We start from the raw sequence: 19,416 nt of genomic DNA, 5'->3' as shown, positions 1-19,416 counted from the left end.
CTTTGAAGATTATTTGAAAATACTACATGCCTGAACAAAGGTGGAGTCCAAACTGCTTGCTTAAGTAACTGTAGATCTCTCTTTCTTTAGCTGTTGAAGACCCTGTTTGGCACCAACCTGGCCTCCCAGTACGAGGGTGTTCTGAGTGGACCCAGCCGTTCACAGGGCAAGGCTCTCCGTCTTGGCTCATCTAGCCTGCGGCCAGGACTCTACCACTACTGCTTCATGGCGCCCTACACCCATTTCACTCAGGCTCTCGCAGATGCCAGTCTTCGTAACATGGTACAGGCTGAACAGGAGCAGGACACTTCAGGGTGAGTTGGACAAGATGGACACACATCCAGATAATACACAGGAGCAGACTTTGATACATGAGTCAGTAAATGGGCATTCTTCTGCATAAATACATAGAAATAAACACAGAGCAGGTGGAATATTACAGAACCTTTTCATCTTCCACTCCTAGATGGTTTGATGTAATGCAAAAAGCTTCAAACCAGCTGAGGTCCAACATTGCAAATGCAACACGCCACAGAGGAGACAAGGTAAGCTTCTGTCGTACTTCTACGAATTAAAAATGTGTTGTAGGCAGAAACCCCAAATGCTTTTCATAGTGTGTTTTTTAATGGCGTATTTGCTGCTGTTCTGAAAACTGTGGCCTCCTCTTTGTTTCTCCAGAATGCCATTCACAACCACATTCGTCTATTTGAGCCACTGGTGATCAAAGCATTGAAACAGTACACGACCAGCACCTCTGTGGCCCTGCAGAGACAAGTACTAGACCTGCTTGCCCAACTTGTGCAGCTCAGGGTCAACTACTGCCTACTGGACTCAGATCAGGTTAAAAAAAAAAAATAAAGACAATAAAGCACTCATGCTTTTCCATGACGCCATCTTCCATCCTCACCTTGTAGAATTTAGGACACTCAGGAAGATATTTTCTGTGTTTCAGGTGTTCATAGGCTTTGTCCTGAAGCAGTTTGAGTACATTGAAGTGGGGCAGTTCAGGTAAGCTTACTTTGTGCATTACTCTTACTGTTTTCAGAATCCCATGAGTCTCTCAGGTGAAGTGATTTGGTTCCACTTAACGGTAGATTCACTCAGCTATTCCAACACATTTCTGTGAACTAAAATAATGGTTCTTCTACTCACACAGAGATTCGGAGGCCATCATTCCCAACATCTTTTTCTTCTTAGTCCTGCTATCTTATGAGCGTTACCACTCAAAGCAAATAATCAGTATTCCCAAGATCATCCAGTTGTGTGACGGCATCATGGCGAGCGGCAGGAAGGCTGTCACGCATGGTGAGAGAAGCATGAGCAATACCTTCTACACAGAATAGTTTCTTAATGTTTCCTCTTCCTTAAATTCCTCAAGTTCAGATAACACAACCTCAAAAACTCATCCATACTGTAACTGAAAGACCAACTTGCTTGGCAAAGAGGCACAGTATTTATATTTTACTCTCCTTCCTGTCCCCCAGCCATTCCAGCCCTACAGCCAATAGTGCATGACCTATTTGTGTTGAGGGGCTCGAACAAAGCAGATGCAGGCAAAGAGCTGGATACACAGAAAGAGGTGGTGGTCTCCATGCTGCTCAGACTTGTGCAGCACCACCAGGTATGATCACAAATGGATTCAGGCACAGCATGCTAATGTCAGAGTATTCAAGCTGGTGTTAAACATCTGACATTTGCTTGTGTGCTGCAGGTCTTGGAGATGTTCATCCTTGTACTGCAGCAGTGTCACAAAGAGAATGAGGACAAGTGGAAGAGATTGTCCAGACAGATTGCTGATGTCATACTTCCCATGATTGCAAAGCAGCAGGTAGGAAAATGCATGCAGTTGTACTATATGTGATGAGTCACTAGTACATGACAGCAAAGTAGGATAAAATTTTGTCTATGTTGGTTTATGTTGGCACATACTGACATTAAACGTATTTGTATGTTGTATCTTCACAGATGCACCTGGACTCTCCGGAGGCCCTGGGAGTCTTGAACACTCTGTTTGAGACTGTGGCGCCCTCTTCTCTTAGACCTGTAGACATGCTGCTCAAGAGCATGTTCACCATCCCGGTCACCATGGTAAGAGATCTTTTTGGATATCTGAACATGCACCACACCCAAGACAGACTTTTCCTTTGCTAATGCAATGTACTTTAACACCTCGTCTACCTTTCCATTAAGTTATTGAAAACTATAGATTTTTTTTGTCTTTTTTTTTGACTTGGAATCAAATGTCTGCCCCTTCAGGCGTCAGTAGCTACAGTCCAGCTATGGGTGTCTGGCATCCTTGCAGTCCTCAGAGTCCTCATCTCCCAGTCTACTGAGGACATTGTCCTGTCTCGGGTCCATGAACTCTCCCTCTCACCACATCTCCTCTCCTGCCACACCATTCGGCGCCTCCATCAGCAGAGCTCCTCTCCAAGTGACCCACCTGCTGCTGATAGTCTTGGTAACCAGGAACCTAATGGTGAGGCACAGAAAGCCCTGCCTGAGGAAACCTTTGCCAGGTTAGTGTGTTCACTCTTCATATTACATAAACAAAAGTATTGAGGATTGGGGCACCTCACCATTGTGCCAACAGGGACTTTAATGAAATCACATTTTAAATTCTATAGCTTTGCAGCTGCAACAGCTTTCACTCTTTTGGGAAGGCATTCCACAAGATTTTGGGGTGTTTCTTTGGACATTTTTGCCCATTCATGCAGTAGAGCATTTGTGAGGTCAGACACTGATGTTGGACCAAAAGGACTGGTTTGCAATCTTCATTCCAGTTCATCCCAAAGGTGTTGGATGGGGTTGAGGTCAGGGCTCTGTGTGGGCCAGTCAGGTTCTTCTACACCAAACTCACCAACCATGTCTTTATGAACCTCTTGCTTTGTGCACTGGGGCAGTCATGCTTGAATAGAAAAGGGCCTTCCCCAAACTGTGGCCACAAAGTTGGAAGCATAGCTTTGTCCAAAATGTCTTGGTATGCTGAAGCATTAAGATTTCCCTACACTGGATTTAAGGGGCTGAGCCCAACCCCTGAAAAACGGCCCCAGAAAGAGGTGTATCTGTATACTTATGTCTATATAGTGTAGTTTTAGGGTAAGGATTCAGGAATGTTTCTACTGTGTCCTGTTTTTTTGTAACCACTATTACATTCTTTTTTTTTGTCTCCCACTTTCACTTGACATTTCTCATCTATCAACCCATTTCAGGTTCCTCCTCCAGCTGGTAGGAGTGTTGTTGGATGACATTTCATCTAGACAGGTCAAAGTAGATATTACAGAGCAGCAGCACACCTTCTACTGCCAGCAGCTGGGCACTCTGCTCATGTGTCTCATACATGTCTTCAAAAGTGGTGAGTTCATATTGTTTCATTCGTCATCACTATTTCTTAAACAATTGAAAAACACATGCAGCTTCTCAAAACAGTGCACATTTTTAGCTTTCAGTTTTTCAGTGAAATTCACTAAATCCGCCAAATCAGTTTTATAATGTTCTTTAATAGTTCTTTCCCTCTTTTGCTTTCCTTCTCCTTCCAGGAATGTTTCGCCGGATCACAGCCGCAGCTAGCCGTCTCCTGAAAGGTGAGAGCGGAGGTGGACAGACTGGCACAGAGGCCAGCCTGTTTTACCCCTTGGAGGGGCTGAACAGTATAGTGCAGTGCCTGATCACCACCCACCCCTCCCTGGTGCTGCTGTGGTGCCAGGTCCTCCTCATCATCAACTACACCAACTACTCCTGGTGGGCTGAGGTGCACCAAACACCCAGGTAAGAACAGATAGTGTGGCCTAAAACCTGTTATTTTATTGTAAGATAAATTTGCAGTATACCAAATTTTCCAAAATCAAATGCCCATTAGGACTTGAGCACAGCACCGTACCTTGTGACAAACTACCCTGTCTCCATCCTTCTCAGGAGACACAGCCTTTCATGTACAAAGTTGCTGAGTCCTCACTCCTCTGGGGAAGGAGACGAGGACAAGCCTGAGACTCGTTTAGCCATGGTCAACAGAGAGATCGTACGCAGGGGAGCCCTCATCCTCTTCTGTGACTATGTGGTGAGACTCTTAAAGCTGTTGGCTAGTACAAAACATTTAACACTGTTGTAATATATCGCAAATGGACAACAATCATGAAAATGTTTTGATTGTACAAACCTTTGTTTTAAATTAAGGTCTAATTTAGATTTTCTCTCACATCTCTAGTGTCAGAACCTCCATGACTCAGAGCATCTGACCTGGTTGATTGTCAACCACGTGCGTGACCTCATCAGCCTTTCCCATGAGCCTCCAGTGCAGGATTTTATCAGCGCTGTGCACCGCAACTCAGCTGCCAGTGGCCTCTTCATCCAGGCCATCCAGTCCCGCTGTGACAACCTCACTACTGTGAGATTACACCTTTTTATCTCTCTCTTTTGATCATCCGTCACCAGTCATTTTGTTCACCAAGCACACTTACAAAACATCTAATCTTGACCATATCGTTTAAATCAGCCAGTTTATCATGATTTTTTTTTTTTTTGTGTGATTTCACGTTTCCCTTCTTTCCTCTCTTCTGTCACTGTCCTTCCTCTTCACCTCCTTTTCTCCTTGCTCCCCTGCCATCTTCTTTCTTCCTCACTAAATGAATCCTCTCCTCTTCTGCAGCCGACCATGTTGAAGAAGACTCTGCAGTGTTTGGAAGGCATTCACCTGAGTCAGTCTGGCTCCCTGCTGATGCTGTACGTGGACAAGCTGCTTAGCACACCTTTCAGGGTTCTGGCTCGCATGGTGGACACACTCGCGTGTCGCAGGGTGGAGATGCTGCTGGCTGAGACATTACAGGTGAGATGTACATGTGATAAATTCTGTTTTAGTATTGTACAAACTCTCATCACACTCATGAATAGATTGATTAAAAAAAATAAACTATTCAGATGCAAACTTTGTCTCATTCTGTATGTAATTTCCCTCAAGTTGATGGTGTGTTTTTCTGTCTCTCCACCCTCTAGAACAGTGTGGCTCAGCTGCCTGTGGAGGAACTGGACAGGATCCAGGAATATCTCCAGACCAGTGGCCTGGCTCAGAGGTAACACTCTGATGTATTACAGCCAACAGGAAGAATAGCTTTAGCATTGTGTTGCATATTTGACTTGTGATTGTATAGTAAAAAAAATATGTATTACAAATACAACACACCAGCTAGAGATGCCAAAGGTTGGAGTTTTTGAGGTTTCCTTAAGCTTGTTTAAAGTTGTTAAATGTTGCTGTGTGTGTGTTTACCAACAGGTCTTGTTTGTTACTAATTGCTTTTCTGCTTCTTTAATGTTGGTCTGATTGGTGCCGTGGTACTTGCAATCCAGCTTACAGCATGTGCACACTGTAGACTGTTGCAGTGCTGCATTTCTCTCGCAGTTGTGCCCTTTTTTTGTTTTGCCGTCATTGTTACCAAATAACATCTAGACAATCAATTTGACATTTGTGAATCTTGAGTGTGAATATGGATTACAGTAAATTTCAGACCAAGGTAAGCTGACCTCCTGTGCTCTGAGGTTGTCTAGGTCTCCATGTATCTGCAGGGACAGATGTTTGTCAAACTGACAATGGGTATGCGTTACATCCACATTTCATCTCATCACAGGCACCAGAGGTTCTACTCCCTGCTGGACAGGTTCAGAGCTACTGTTGCAGACACCAGCAGCCCCACACCTCCTGTGACCTCACACCCCTTGGATGGGGATCCACCACCTTCCCCTGAGCTAGTCATTGCAGATAAAGTGAGTGATAAGAGAATTAGCATGTGGGTCTGGTATTTAATGTTTTTTTGTTTTGTTTTATTTTTTTCTAAACTACATCTTGAGCCTACAGAGCAAGAAAATACGGAATTGGAGTTAAAATGTTTTTGTACATAATTTTGTTCGCAGGAGTGGTACGTGGCTCTGGTCAAATCTCAGTGTTGTCTTAGTGGAGACGTTTCCCTGTTGGAGACGACAGAACTCCTTACCAAGCTACCTCCTGCAGACCTTTTTAATGTCATGAGCTGCAAGGTGACACAGACCACAGTTTCCAGATATCACATCTCAAGGATAAATACAGTATTTTAAAATGTATTGATTCTGAACGTGACCTTTTTTCCTCCCTGCCCAGGAGTTCAACCTAAGCCTGCTGTGTCCATGCCTGAGTATGGGAGCGCAGCGGTTAGCACGCGGTCAGGGTTCACTCTTGTTGGAGACGGCCTTACAGGTGACCCTGGAGCAACTTGCAGGTGTCACTGGGTCACTTCCTGTCCCACACCAGTCCTTCCTGCCGCCCTCTCAGCCACAGCCCTACTGGGATCAACTAGCTGATGTGTATGGTGAGTTCTAGAATTTCTTACACTGTTGGATTGAGTTATTTCTGAAATAATATGAACTTTAGGTGACTTTGTTGAATTACTCTGTTTTCCAGGTGAGCCAGGTTTCTACCCCAGGGTTTTGTCGCTTTGCAGAGCTCTGTCCCAGTACCTGCTGAGCATCAGCCAGCTGCCTTCCTCACTACATATCCCCTCTGACAAGGAACACCTCATCACCACTTTCACCTGCACTGCCACTGAGGTAATGTTGTATTATTGTTTCTTTATTAAAGCATATTTGCTCTTTTAGAGGTATCTACTTTCATCACAGAATCATGGATAACTGAATTTTCCCAATTTTACCTTTTTCATACCTGTGTGGTTCTCTCTTGGCCCAGGTGGTAGTGTGGCGTCTCCTCCAGGACAACCTGCCCCTGAGTGTGGACCTGCAGTGGGCTCTCTCCTGCCTGTGTTTGGCTTTGCAGCAGTCCTGTGTCTGGAACAAACTCTCCACCCCAGAGTACACTACACACACCTGTTCCCTCATCTACTGCCTACGCCTCATCATTGTTGCAGGTGAGGAGGCCACCTGGGACATGTTTCTGCATAGCCCATAATTTTGTGTGGTTAAATGATTTTTTTTTTATTTTAAGACGTGTCATTCCAGTGTTGGTCAAAACTTTTCTGTTCTTCCCAGTGGCTGTGAGTCCTGGTGACCAGCTTCTGCATCCAGAGAAGAAAAAGACAAAGGCCGAAGGAGACCAAGTCGACTCGGCACATGCTGACCGTAAGTACTTCAGCATTGCTCGTTGCTTTATGTTTAGTATATCAGGGCGTTGCATCTAAATGGATCTCAGTTGAAAGCTTTAGATGGAATATGATTGCAAAATTCCTTCTGTATTGCAGACATGTTTGAATGGCAAGCGTGTGAGATCATGGCAGAGTTGGTGGAAGGGCTGCAGAGTGTCCTCGCCTTGGGTCACCATAGAAACAGTGCATTCCCTGCTTTCCTCACACCAACCTTGCGCAACATTGTCATCAGTCTTTCCCGACTGCCTCTGGTCAACAGCTACACACGAGTACCTCCCCTGGTCAGTGACTGAACAATATTATGCCTAGAGTTTGTATACGTGAATGTAATGGTCTCTTAAAATTATGTGTGTGTGTGCATAGGTTTGGAAATTGGGCTGGTCCCCTCAGCCAGGAGGAGAGTACGGTACAACGCTGCCTGAGATCCCTGTAGACTTCCTGCAGGAAAAGGATGTCTTCAGAGAATTCCTGTACCGCATCAACACATTGGGTACAGAAACAAACACACTTTCCCTTTACTGTCTAATTTACATTTATCTCATCAGTGACATTGTCAACTATTGGTTACCCATGATTCAGTGGAGTAAACTCTGAATGCAACTATTACACCAGATCTTTTGTCTGACAAAAGTTTGCATTATTTTCTGTCATTTGGATGCTTTTGTTACATGTTTAGGCTGGAGCAGCAGGACTCAGTTTGAGGAGACCTGGGCCACTTTGCTGGGAGTGCTGGTCACCCAACCCATCACTATGGACCAGGAGGAGGAGACGCAGCAGGAGGTATACATGCACAGAAATAAATTGTTCATATTCTAAACATTCTCCTTTAAGAAAATCTGATAGGACCACAGACCACCATTTGCTTGTTTAAGCACAGCTGCTTTCTTTAATGAGACATGCAAGCATTAGTGGTTATTCGGAGTGAGCACCGAAGAAACGCACATGCTTAATTTCATGACACCTCAGGACTACAATGCAAGAAAGTGTGGGAAACTGTTTTGCAGCCCTCTGTTTTGTGCCTCAATCTTTAGCATGTCTCAATCTTCTGTTTATCCTTTTGTGTCTAGGAGGACTTGGAGCGAACCCAGTTGAATGTGTTAGCAGTGCAGGCCATCACCAGCCTGGTGCTGAGTGCCATGACCCTGCCCACTGCTGGAAACCCTGCAGTCAGCTGTCTGGAACAGCAGCCCCGCAACAAGAGCCTCAAAGCACTGGAAACACGGTAGCTATGCAGCTTTTTTTTAAATTTACACTGCTGTAATCCCCAGAATAAGCATGCATTAATCTTTGGAGTATTTTGTGTGTTTGTCCACACAGGTTTGGAAGGAAACTTGCAGTGATCAGGGGTGAGGTGGAGAGAGAGATTCAGGCTCTTGTGTCAAAAAGAGACAATGTCCATACACACCACCCGTACCACGCCTGGGATCCTGTGCCCTCGCTGTCTGCAGCCTCAGCTGGTAACACATAATCCACATTTCCAAAGTGTATGTCTCTACCTCCACCTGCTGCTCTTACACTTACCACTATTTTCTTGTTCAATTTTGTTTCAGCAGGCACACTGATCAGCCACGAGAAGCTGTTGCTACAGATCAACACAGAGAGGGAGATGGGAAACATGGACTACAAACTGGGACAGGTAAGAGATGCATGATAAGAGGGAAAGGTGGATGTTTTGGTTCTGCAGTTCTTATGATTTTCAGTAGCACAATGTTAAATGTATTTTCTTCCCCATCTTCAGGTCTCAATCCACTCAGTATGGCTAGGTAACAACATCACCCCGCTAAGAGAGGAGGAATGGGGTGAGGATGAAGAGGATGAAGCAGACACTCCAGCCCCCACCTCCCCACCCCTATCTCCCATCAACTCTAGGTAAGACAAATAAATGCGGACACTCACAGATATTTGCTGCATACGCACTGAAACAAGAAAGCACAACAGGACCTACCACTGTGTATCTGTGCTTTCAGGAAGCATCGTGCAGGTGTGGATATCCATTCATGTTCCCAGTTTCTCCTGGAGCTCTACAGTCAGTGGCTCATCCCCGGCTCCCCGAGTAACAGGAGGACCCCAACCATACTTGTCAGTGAAGTGGTCCGATCGGTGAGCTGTGATGCACACGCTGTTATCATTTCACATGTTTTCATTCACATCTGTAAAGATTATCTGCGGTACAGTTTTAGGTAAACAACCTAGTTTTCCTCAGCTTCTCCACTGTTGCCCTCCTTGTGCCCTCTATAGCTGCTGGCGGTGTCAGACCTGTTCACAGAAAGGAACCAGTTTGATATGATGTTCTCCACCCTGATGGAACTGCAGAAGCTCCACCCGCCAGAGGATGAGATCCTCAATCAATACCTGGTGCCTGCCATTTGCAAGGCTGCTGCCGTACTGGGCATGGTGAGTGCTGCAGTGTGTGGGTGGAAGGATGTGTGTTTCTGTTTGGTTGTAGTAGTTTATCGTTGACGTCTAATCTGATATTCTACAGTGCATGAAAGCTCTAAATGTATACTCCTAGGACAAAGCAATAGCGGAGCCCGTGTGTCGCCTATTGGAGACCACCCTGCGCAGTACCCATCTGCCTAGCCGCATGGGGGCTCTGCATGGAGTGCTGTATGTGTTGGAGTGTGACCTGCTGGATGATACAGCCAAACAGCTCATTCCCACTGTCTCTGAGTACCTGCTGTCCAACCTTAGAGCTATTGCTCAGTGAGTATCCCTCTCATTCTCAAGAAGTAGTTCAAGTTTTGTCAGTTTAATGACATTTAATTGACTTCACTTTCTCAACCACAAACCTGCCTTACTGCTTATGTAACATAATGTTCTTTTAAAAATTTTCCTGTGGTGTGAGCACCACTGCAACTCAGATTTTCCAATTCTTAAAGTCTGTGAATTTAGCAAGGTGCAAAGTGTGCAGTGCAAGACTTGGGCACTAGGTGATGCCCTTCACATTTCAAACAAATACCTTCTGGCTTTATTCTTAAATTTTGTTCCACTCACTCTGAATGTCTCCCCTCTTAATATCCTGCAGCTGTGTGAACCTGCATAACCAGCAGCATGTGTTGGTAATGTGTGCAGTTGCCTTCTACATGATGGAGAACTACCCTCTGGATGTAGGAGCTGAGTTTATGGCTGGAATTATCCAGGTAAACATTCTGTGTGTGCGCATGTGAAGTAATATGATTGATGGAGTTTTTCACCATGACCGGATGGGAGAAGAGTAAAAATATATTCAAAAATATAGCAACCTATTTATTTGTCTATGCATTAAAGTTGAACTTTTACACTATATAATCGGTGTGCTGGTAGTAGCTTTACATTGTAACTAGCATTATGCATCCTTTTCCTCTTTGTAAAATGTCTCCCTTCCTCTCCCCACTTGATCTCCTGCCTCTGTTGCTGTCTTTTAGCTGTGTGGTGTGATGGTATCGGCCAGTGAGGACTCCACTCCCTCCATCATCTATCACTGCGTTCTGCGTGGTCTGGAGCGCCTCCTGCTGTCGGAGCAGTTGTCTCGTGTGGATGGAGAGGTGCTGGTCAAACTCAGCGTGGACCGAGTCAACATGCCATCGCCACACAGAGCCATGGCTGCCCTGGGCCTCATGCTCACCTGCATGTACACTGGTAAGAGAGGCACTAACATGTTTGCTGCACTTAAAGTCCAGCATAAATGCAATGTAGCACTTTGTTTCTGCTAACTAATGGGCATGTACTGGATTAGGACTGATTGCTTTTAATACTGCTGCTGTAACTTTATCACTGCAAACTCACCATAGGCTTGGGCTCTCACTGTTCTCACTGATGCTGCACTGACATTAGTAAAGTTTGTAACTGTTACTTATAATTATGCAATAAGGTTGTATCCCATTTCTTTGCTTCTGCTCTCATCCCCTTCCTTCCTAGTTGTATGTACAGTAAAATGTTGTGGTGTCCCTGCTGCAAAGTGACCCCTCCACCTCTCCCACAGAAAATGATTTGCCTTCGCTATCATAAACATCTACAAATAAGGATGTAGACGGCAGTAATGCAGTGTAAAAATAGGATAGCATCTCAATCCTCAGTGGAGGCCATGGAGCTTTGGCTTACTCTGAAAGAAAGGGGAAGAGAACTGGGGCAATCTTTAGATTAACATTAGGTTGTAACTCCACCAGCTTACACTTGATTGTGCATACCACTGTTGCATGCAGCTCAGAGCACATACAACAAATTGCTATTTTATATTAAGCAATGCATGGAAGATTTCTCATCAAATAAAATCTCTGCAGCCTCCATCTTAGATTGTCATGAACTAGTAACTAGTGTACATGGATAACTGAATATATAACCAACACATTAATTACAGCTGTTCACATATCGGCTCTCTGAACACCCACTGCCAGAAACACCAACATGTATACTGTGGTTTAGTGATTTACAGTCATTAAATCTCTTTACAGCACAAAAGACCTTTTTTATGCTCTAATCAACCCTTTAATGCTTGCTTCCTGCATGTGATTTGTGTATTGTCTGCATACCTTTGATTATACCCTACCTCTAACCCTGCGTTGGCCCCTACTAACTGTAGCAACTGTCTTAGCATGTTGTTGTCTACTTCTTTGTTTCCAAGAATTAGCCGGCAAACTCTTTGAGCAAACCCCTTGCTCCTGCAAATACCAACAGATTTACGACTTTCTGCATACGTCCTGTTTTGTGCTGTACAGCAAAGCAAGTTGAAGTACAGTCAGATCACAGGAGTGGATAATCTAGTATGTAATGTACCCAGGAAGCTCTTAATACGTTTAACACCAGTCACTTACAGAAAATCTACTTCAGATTGTGATTTGACCAAAGGTAGCTCAGAATTTCTCAGTTTTCCATTTGAGTTCCACAAAATTCTGATCTGAATCTTGTGATATCAGTGTCCCTACTCCCACTCTAACTTCTCCCCCACTGGTTCAACTGGTGCCACTCCCCCCACCCCACCTCTCGTCCTCTCAGCGGTGCTTGCGTCGGGTTCAGACGTGACAGGGGTTAGAGGTCAGGTTGACTCTGGCTCTGCCGTAGCAGAGGCGGTGGGCGTCACGGCAGGTCATGTTGGTTTCCCCTCAGGCAAGGAGAAAGCCAGCCCTGCCAGTCGCCCCGCCCACTCTGACCCTCAGGCCCCAGACAGCGAGTCGGTCATTGTTGCCATGGAGAGGGTCTCTGTGCTCTTCGACAGGTATACACACTTGCACATCCTCTGTTATCACAACAGTTGTACACAGTTTTAGAAATAAAAACAAGCCACACACTCTTCACTCTTAAATTTGCAGCTTTCATCGTTCGAGTTAAACCTCTTTGGGTTTGTAGTGGCCAAGATAATTTCATGGTGGCAGCTAATAAATGTTTTGGCAAATGGTTGTTTCATTTAACATCATCACTTGCTCCTCTGGGGTTTCAGGATCCGGAAAGGTTTACCCAGCGAGGCTCGAGTGGTGTCAAGGATTCTCCCGCAATTTCTGGATGACTTCTTCCCGCCACAGGATGTCATGAACAAGGTCATCGGAGAGTTCCTGTCCAATCAGCAACCCTACCCACAATTCATGGCCACTGTTGTCTACAAGGTAAGCAGCAGGAAACCAGTTCATGCAAATGTTAAAATTCACTTTAAATACCAAAGAAGAACTTGATTAAAACTTCTGTACATTAGTTTGGCAAGGCTAAATTGGATCTCATATTTCATTCATTTGTACTGTCGAATCATATTCTCTGACCAGAATACTGTTACTCCGTTTCTGTTAGTTTGCTTCTTGTAATGAGTATTACAGAGAATTTCAATGAAGTCCAGTCTCAGTTAAGTTGTTACTTGGGACCTCTGTTTTGACCACCCCTGCCAGCTTTTTTGTTGTCCAATCAGACAATAAGTTGCCAAGGCCAAGATGTAAAACAACAAGATCGATGCAGTCAAAATTTGAAGAAGAAAACATGAAGAAGCATGAGTCAGCCATGCTTATACTGAAATAGAAGTTAAGTAAACATAAATAAATGTTGCTGTGCTCTGCAACACAAGCCTAAATCTTATAAAGCTCAGTATTTGTTATTTAAAATGCCTATTGAAAATCTGCAACAGTGTGCTGCAGTTCTTGTCTCAAGCTGATTTAGAGGCCAGTTTGGCATGGTAATTTAACAGAAATTTTAGATTTTCCAGCACAGCAACCTTGTTTTTCCTAATTACAGACAAATGACAGCAAGTTTCTGTCAGGGAAAGAAAAGCACTTGTGAGTCAGCAGATGCTCAATGCATCTGAAATTCATGCCGGTCCTCAAAAAATGCACATACTGTTGGTAGAAACAACAACAACAAAACAAAATTTACAGGCTACTTAAATAACTGCAAATGTAATTTTAAAACATTTTGAAAAATTGACAAGCTAATCAAATCTTTCATCTTTATATTCTGTACAGTTCCTCTCATTTTCCTGCCTCTCCCTCTGCTCTGTACCGACCTCTAGGTTTTCCAAACACTCCACGCCACAGGCCAGTCCTCTATGGTGCGAGACTGGGTGCTGCTGTCCTTGTCCAACTTCACTCAGAGGACACCAGTGGCCATGGCCATGTGGAGCCTCTCCTGTTTCTTTGTCTCTGCTTCCACCTCCCAGTGGATCTCAGCCTTGTATCCTTGCATGACACAAGTCCCGTGAGCAGGACTGTGATTAGGTTGTTGTATCTGTACTGTATGTTGGGATGTTTCAGCAAAGTGTAAACGTACAGCTTATCAAACAGTGTTGTCCTTAACCCCCCTGTGCTCAACCAGACTGCCACATGTGATCAGTCGAATGGGTTCCAGTGAGGTGGTGGATGTCAACCTGTTCTGCCTTGTGGCCATGGATTTCTACCGGCACCAGATTGACGAGGAGCTGGACCGCAGAGCTTTCCAGTCTGTCTTTGAGACTGTGGCCTCACCAGGCAGCCCTTATTACCAGCTGCTGGGATGTCTGCAGTCAATCCACCAGGACACATCACTCTGAGGCCAATGGACTGTAGGACAAGAATGCACAGAATGAGACAAAGAGGCAGAGGGGATGAAATATGGAGAGAAAAGTGACAAATGTGGTAGGGAAAAAAAATTAGATCTCCATGTGCACCCCTCTCCCCTTTGAGTTGTGATGGAGGGGATGAACAGAATGTTTCTACTACTTTCTACTGTAGCATCATCCCTTGCCCTCCTTTACACTGTTTAAAAAAATTTAAGAAAGAGTGGAATCACTGCAGTTACCTTGATTACTTCAGTGGAGTGAGCATAAAAAGAAACCAAGGGCAGATCTGAATCCATGTCAGTTTTGAAGACTATGTTAAATGTAAAAGGACTATCTGAAGAGTGCACCAATGTGAAGGAATCTGGCTGCAAAGCCTTCAGACTGTGGGTCAGCCTACACCCCCAACAGACCATTCCTTGAGACAAATGACAGCACCTTGAACACTTTCCCTCCCCAGCACCTTGATTGAAAAGCATATAAAAATAACATTAATGAAACACATGATTGGATTAGTTTATTTTCCTCTGAGGAGTTGCTTGAGTATTGTGATGTCAGTGAAATACAAATAGAGAAAAAAAAAACAGACAATGCAAAGTATTTACTATATTTAAAGTTTCAATGCATCTATTTTTCAGTACGTTTTGTTAAAGAGTGCTTTGGGTCTGGTTAGGACATTGACAATTTGCCTGACACAAAAGGGTCATAAATACCTGCTTAATGTTGTCAGTTAGTATGTTGGAAGAGCTTTTTTTATATTTAAGTTATTTGTGGTCCTTCTGACACACAAGTTAGAACCTTACATGTGTAAGAATGATCACTAATAGCCATATTTTTTTCTTTGCAGTGATGATAAGCAGGAGATGGGTGTGTAAAATTGTCACTGGAGAAAGGGCAACTTGTTTGCACCCATTTCAACTAGTTGCTATGATTTTTCTGTATCTGTGCAGTGGCCTATTCTGCATGTAGTAATGAGGGGGTCAAAGGACTAGACAGATGTATGCTGGGAAGTTGGAAAGAAAAAAGAAAAATTCTTCTGTTTTCGAAACAATAATGTAGTTTTAACTGTAAGGGCCCCTATACTGACACTTAAGGTGGTGGAAACCATCGAGCAAGAAAAATACCAAAATTGCAGAGATGTTGTCTATTCTTTTTATGATTTTATTTGTCTAGTCCTTCTTTTTTTTAAGTCAAGTCTTGCATATTCCCAGTCTACCCGAATGATTCCACCTGTTTATTTCTTGTACTTTTTTAATTCTCAGGATGTAAGATGTGATTATTGTTGTTCTAATAAGACTGGAAGTAATTTCCAGTCATCTTTAAATAGTTACCTTTGAATCTTGTAAAAAGTCATTGTCAAGTAATATGAAAAGCCATGATGCATGACAAAACAAGAACAGTGTAAAGATGAGATTTTAAAATGGACACCAAGATAATGTGATGTCATTTTCTTTTCTGTCTTAACACACCAACACACATAACATGAAAAGTGAGTTCAGCAGATCGCAGAATGCAGGAAGCTACAAGCTTTATAGTGTTTTCTTGAAGACTTGACCCTGAGTTGCCTGGGAGTGTGCTGGGCGCCATTATTCTGTACATACACTTGCCTTAGATCAAGACTGAATATATGTTTGTCCTGTACACTGAAAGCTTGAAAGCATGCTTAGCATAACTGCTCTTTTCTTGCATAGTCCTTAATACTGTTTTTCCGTGGGTACAGTTGCCATGACTGTTGTGTGGAAGAGATTCAACACAATCCAAAGGGAGCCTTGTAACCTTTGTGACCAACAGCAGCTTTGACAAATCAACATACGAGGACTTGTAGTGTACGGAGGCCACGTGACGGCAGGAGGTTTCCGTTTTTGTTGAGCTTTAAATATCTTTTTCTTTCTGTTAAAGACTGGTAAATATTTGACCATTTGTCTTTGTCTCAGAATATTAAATACCTAGCACTTAAAAACTTGAAGTTCCTCTCATGTTGATGTTAGGCACTTTCTTGATATGCAATGAATGCTACAGTACATAAAAGTAAAACCATCAGTGATTAGTGTGCTAAATATGGTACCACTTTCCAATCTTCAAAGGCAGTACTACTGCTTTCCTTCTGATCATGTTGAAATAATGCAGAGTCCTCTGCAACTTTTACTGAAATTCCAATGAGAGGCCTCCCTGAAGTAGACTAAATCCTGTCCTGTTGATCAACAGTCTTTTCAAAGTCACTTTGGTTTTTTTGTGGGGAGAAAAGAAATGACAAAACCTTTTTCCTGCTCTACTTGTGTTACAGGAAACAATTCAAAAGCAGGATCGAAAATGTTCTTTTCATCTTGTCTTCAGGCGTAAGACGAGTAAAAGACTGACTGGGGACCCCTGCGGGGAGGTAATACGATTACCCAGAAATCTTTTGTGGTTTTGGGAGATGGGCGTGGAGGTCATGGACAAAGGTCATGTTCAACTGATTTAACATGCTTCCCTTTAAGACTTTTCTTCCACTTCAAGAGTCAACAACTCCGATAAAGTAATAAAAGAGCAGAGAATCACTATAATGACTAAATCTTTTCTTGCCAAGTTCTTTACAAGTCTGTATATTAGCATCTTGGTGCTAATATAACCCCCCTTCCTTTGTAGAAAATACAGTTTGGTTACCATTTGCCACAACTTTGACTTATCCAATGGTAATAGAAGCAATAGAATGTGAATGATAAGATTCCGCTTTAGTTTCTTCAGTCTGATTCTCAACAAAAGAAGAGACCCTGGCGTCTCATTTACAAAAAAAAGAGATTGTGAATTTCTGTTGATTTTAATATTTTAAAGCGATGAATCACTGCATATGGTCTGTTGTAGAAATGAATAAATTATTTAAAGATGTCATCTTGTGTGACATATGTGAGTGTGGAGAGTTCAGCTAAGTTAAATTCAGCTAAGCTACTAACAGTGAATCCCTTAGTGCGTCTCTAATACAATCAAACTGTGAGGATACAGCCATTAAAATGTTCTGCAAGGCACTGCTTTGTCTTCGTCCCTGTCAGAAAGAGGCTGTTGCCAGTGAACTCTGGTTAGCCAGACAGATAAGTGATCAAGTCAGGCGAGAACTACTGAGAAAATATGTAATTTACCAACACGCTCATTTCAAGGTCCATTGTTGCATGCTGTGTTGTGTCTGCTGTCAGACACATAAATGCAATTCTCTTAGGAAATTCAATTATAGCATTTTGTAGACAATTTCCTTCTCCTGACCATCCTGTAATTCCCTTTTATAGTCCCCACAGTATGAAAGCATATGCTGCTCTATGTTGTTTTACAGCACCCATTAAGATTTGTGGTTCATGATTAAAAGGTATTAACAAGATTAGCTGACAGCTGCCATATGGTTCATGGAGCATTAAGCTGAAATCATGATGGCACAGGTATTAAGCAACTGTACATGGCAAACACTTTACATGATGGCTGAACTTTAGAAAGGGTTTATTATATCATCTGTATGATTTACACCAAGCACAGCACTTTACATGTCATTGACAGTACAAACTAAAACAATGACTATCATGTAAATATGAGAGGTGACAGTTTTGGAAAGAAAATTGACTTTTCATAGACCTTACTGGAACTCCAAATTGCACAATCGGATCTTTTTAAGCTAGGAAATGCATAAAGAAACCATCAGGTGTGTATATGCCCTGTACTGCAAATCCTTCTGGTTTGAAACTGCATTTTCAGAGTTTAGCTACTCCAGTGACACTTTGCATACACAAATTAAGATTTTGTCACTCAGATCTGAAGTAGATTTATTTACTTTTTTTTTTGGTTTGACTCACTGACATGAAGAACTGTTTCACTTTGAAGTGTTGGTGAAGTTGCTGCCCCACCCAGGACTTGATGTGGATGCTTTTCAAAGTAGGGTTAGCTGTAATACAATTTGTACAACAGATCAAGATCCTTGACCTCAAAAAACAAGATATAGACTCCTGTTCAGCAGCCTAGACAAACTCCTCTCTCCCAGATAGACTGTTATAAGAAATACTGTGAACAATATTAAGAAAATGAACTTAAAAAAAAACCCTAACTCTGATGTATTTTCTTTTATCACTTAAACTGTTTGAAGTTTCCCCTTCAGCACACCCCTCCTCCGTAGCCCTCTCTGAAGCACACCTCCCTCTCCTCCAGTCCTCCTCCTCTTAAGTCTACTTCGCCAGATGGTGCAGCCTTTTCTTTTGTTTACCCATCGTCCCTGAGTTTACCTAACTAACCTTAGCTACTAAACTATGGAAACTGGCCGAGCACCACCACCGTCGGACAACGACGAGTAAGTAATTTTCTTCTATCCCCCGTTGAGTGAACCCGCTAGACCAAACATCTTTGTCGGAACATTAAAAAAAGACCTGCATCCACCTTTTACAGCTATCCCTGCTTTACAACTCCGACGTATTGTGGCCAGCTGTTGTCGTTTGCTGACTCGCTGCGTGATGGTAAAAGACAGATCGATACACGCACTCCAGTTCCAATAACACACCCAATAATTATAACAGCGGACTTGAACAGCCTTTCTTGCGATGCTAAGTTTCGACACCTGTGGAATAAAGTTACTGTTTTTACTTTTATCTGCGATTTCTCAAACTAACTTTTGTCAATTTCTCCGCACAACTGTTCGCTGTCTGACTGACAACTCAGAAAACCAATGACAGGATATAAAAGTCTGTGTACGGCGCCGTTGCCATAGTTACGGACCGACATTCCAAAGAAGTGGAAATCGGGGGGCGGGACTCTAGCTTAAGCACGGGTGGATGCACTTTTGAACAGCAAGTAACGGCAAGAAAGTCTTGGTTAACTCTCAGTAGTTCGCTGAAAAAACGCATGCATTTGTGAGTGTTAAGTGGCAAACACATAGTTGTTGAGGTCTCTAATCAGCGGCCACCGTAACCAACGCTAACGTGCTACTTTACTAGCATGTACAGCTAACTAAGCTAACGGTGAAGCGTCTGCTAACTTTATTTCAGCTAACGTAACCATTTTTTTCAGCGTCTTAATGAATTTCATAGAGTATTTATGACTGGATATGAAAAATGAAAGCTACAGTCCGCGTTGATAATAAACGATAAGAGAATTTAAAAGTCAAAAGATTAAGTTACCTTGAAATTGTTGTGGGCTGGGTCAGTTAGATTTTACCTGTGTGCATGCAAGGTGCGCAAACGCCTCTGGTTTGGAAGCATATTCCCATTGGACAGAGCTGTACAGACTCCACCCGGCTCAGGTGTGGCTTTTTGTAGATTCCCTTCCTTAAAATGTTAACAGTCAATATTGCCATTAATGATGATGAAATAA

At 43.1% G+C, this 19,416-nt stretch overlaps 2 protein-coding genes and 1 long non-coding RNA gene across 16 annotated transcripts in view; 2 read left to right on the top strand and 1 right to left on the bottom strand.

Moving 5' to 3' along the window:
- htt (huntingtin) overlaps positions 1-15,536 on the top strand; it is a 30,907-nt gene extending 15,371 nt beyond the window's left edge. For 4 of the 10 annotated variants that reach the window (XM_046404042.1, XM_046404070.1, XM_046404060.1 and 1 more), the window contains 37 exons: positions 91-314; positions 467-545; positions 679-840; positions 953-1,008; positions 1,157-1,305; positions 1,485-1,621; positions 1,712-1,828; positions 1,966-2,088; positions 2,257-2,516; positions 3,210-3,352; positions 3,537-3,765; positions 3,913-4,054; positions 4,202-4,381; positions 4,643-4,819; positions 4,987-5,063; positions 5,616-5,751; positions 5,899-6,021; positions 6,122-6,329; positions 6,422-6,567; positions 6,704-6,881; positions 7,003-7,092; positions 7,212-7,396; positions 7,479-7,605; positions 7,792-7,895; positions 8,183-8,337; positions 8,433-8,572; positions 8,666-8,751; positions 8,854-8,984; positions 9,083-9,215; positions 9,354-9,509; positions 9,628-9,818; positions 10,141-10,255; positions 10,520-10,733; positions 12,087-12,306; positions 12,529-12,691; positions 13,579-13,739; positions 13,881-15,536. In XM_046404042.1, coding sequence (XP_046259998.1) covers positions 91-314; positions 467-545; positions 679-840; positions 953-1,008; positions 1,157-1,305; positions 1,485-1,621; positions 1,712-1,828; positions 1,966-2,088; positions 2,257-2,516; positions 3,210-3,352; positions 3,537-3,765; positions 3,913-4,054; positions 4,202-4,381; positions 4,643-4,819; positions 4,987-5,063; positions 5,616-5,751; positions 5,899-6,021; positions 6,122-6,329; positions 6,422-6,567; positions 6,704-6,881; positions 7,003-7,092; positions 7,212-7,396; positions 7,479-7,605; positions 7,792-7,895; positions 8,183-8,337; positions 8,433-8,572; positions 8,666-8,751; positions 8,854-8,984; positions 9,083-9,215; positions 9,354-9,509; positions 9,628-9,818; positions 10,141-10,255; positions 10,520-10,733; positions 12,087-12,306; positions 12,529-12,691; positions 13,579-13,739; positions 13,881-14,094 — 5,631 coding nt within the window. In that variant the 3' untranslated portion in view covers positions 14,095-15,536. The remainder of the gene's footprint in view (positions 1-90; positions 315-466; positions 546-678; positions 841-952; positions 1,009-1,156; positions 1,306-1,484; positions 1,622-1,711; positions 1,829-1,965; positions 2,089-2,256; positions 2,517-3,209; positions 3,353-3,536; positions 3,766-3,912; positions 4,055-4,201; positions 4,382-4,642; positions 4,820-4,986; positions 5,064-5,615; positions 5,752-5,898; positions 6,022-6,121; positions 6,330-6,421; positions 6,568-6,703; positions 6,882-7,002; positions 7,093-7,211; positions 7,397-7,478; positions 7,606-7,791; positions 7,896-8,182; positions 8,338-8,432; positions 8,573-8,665; positions 8,752-8,853; positions 8,985-9,082; positions 9,216-9,353; positions 9,510-9,627; positions 9,819-10,140; positions 10,256-10,519; positions 10,734-12,086; positions 12,307-12,528; positions 12,692-13,578; positions 13,740-13,880) is intronic. The other 6 variants (XM_046404079.1, XM_046404051.1, XM_046404033.1 and 3 more) reach the window with 3 other exon arrangements.
- On the bottom strand, positions 13,285-19,336 carry LOC124067119. Its single transcript, XR_006844697.1, has 2 exons — positions 19,224-19,336; positions 13,285-14,104 (listed from the first exon to the last, which is right to left on the bottom strand). It is a non-coding gene; the product is annotated as an uncharacterized LOC124067119 (long non-coding RNA).
- The window catches only part of rgs12b (regulator of G protein signaling 12b), a 43,493-nt gene continuing 42,314 nt past the window's right edge, over positions 18,238-19,416 (top strand). The window contains exon 1 of one of the 5 annotated variants that reach the window (XM_046404126.1): positions 18,238-18,400. The gene's annotated coding sequence lies outside the window, so the exon portion shown is untranslated. Of the gene's footprint in view, positions 18,401-18,825; positions 19,346-19,416 lie in introns of those variants that run through there. The other 4 variants (XM_046404136.1, XM_046404153.1, XM_046404144.1 and 1 more) reach the window with 4 other exon arrangements.

The sequence above is a fragment of the Scatophagus argus genome, chromosome 2 (genome assembly GCF_020382885.2).
Source record: "Scatophagus argus isolate fScaArg1 chromosome 2, fScaArg1.pri, whole genome shotgun sequence".
Classification (NCBI taxonomy): Eukaryota; Metazoa; Chordata; class Actinopteri; family Scatophagidae; genus Scatophagus; species Scatophagus argus.
This window is presented reverse-complemented; position numbering and strand designations above follow the sequence as displayed.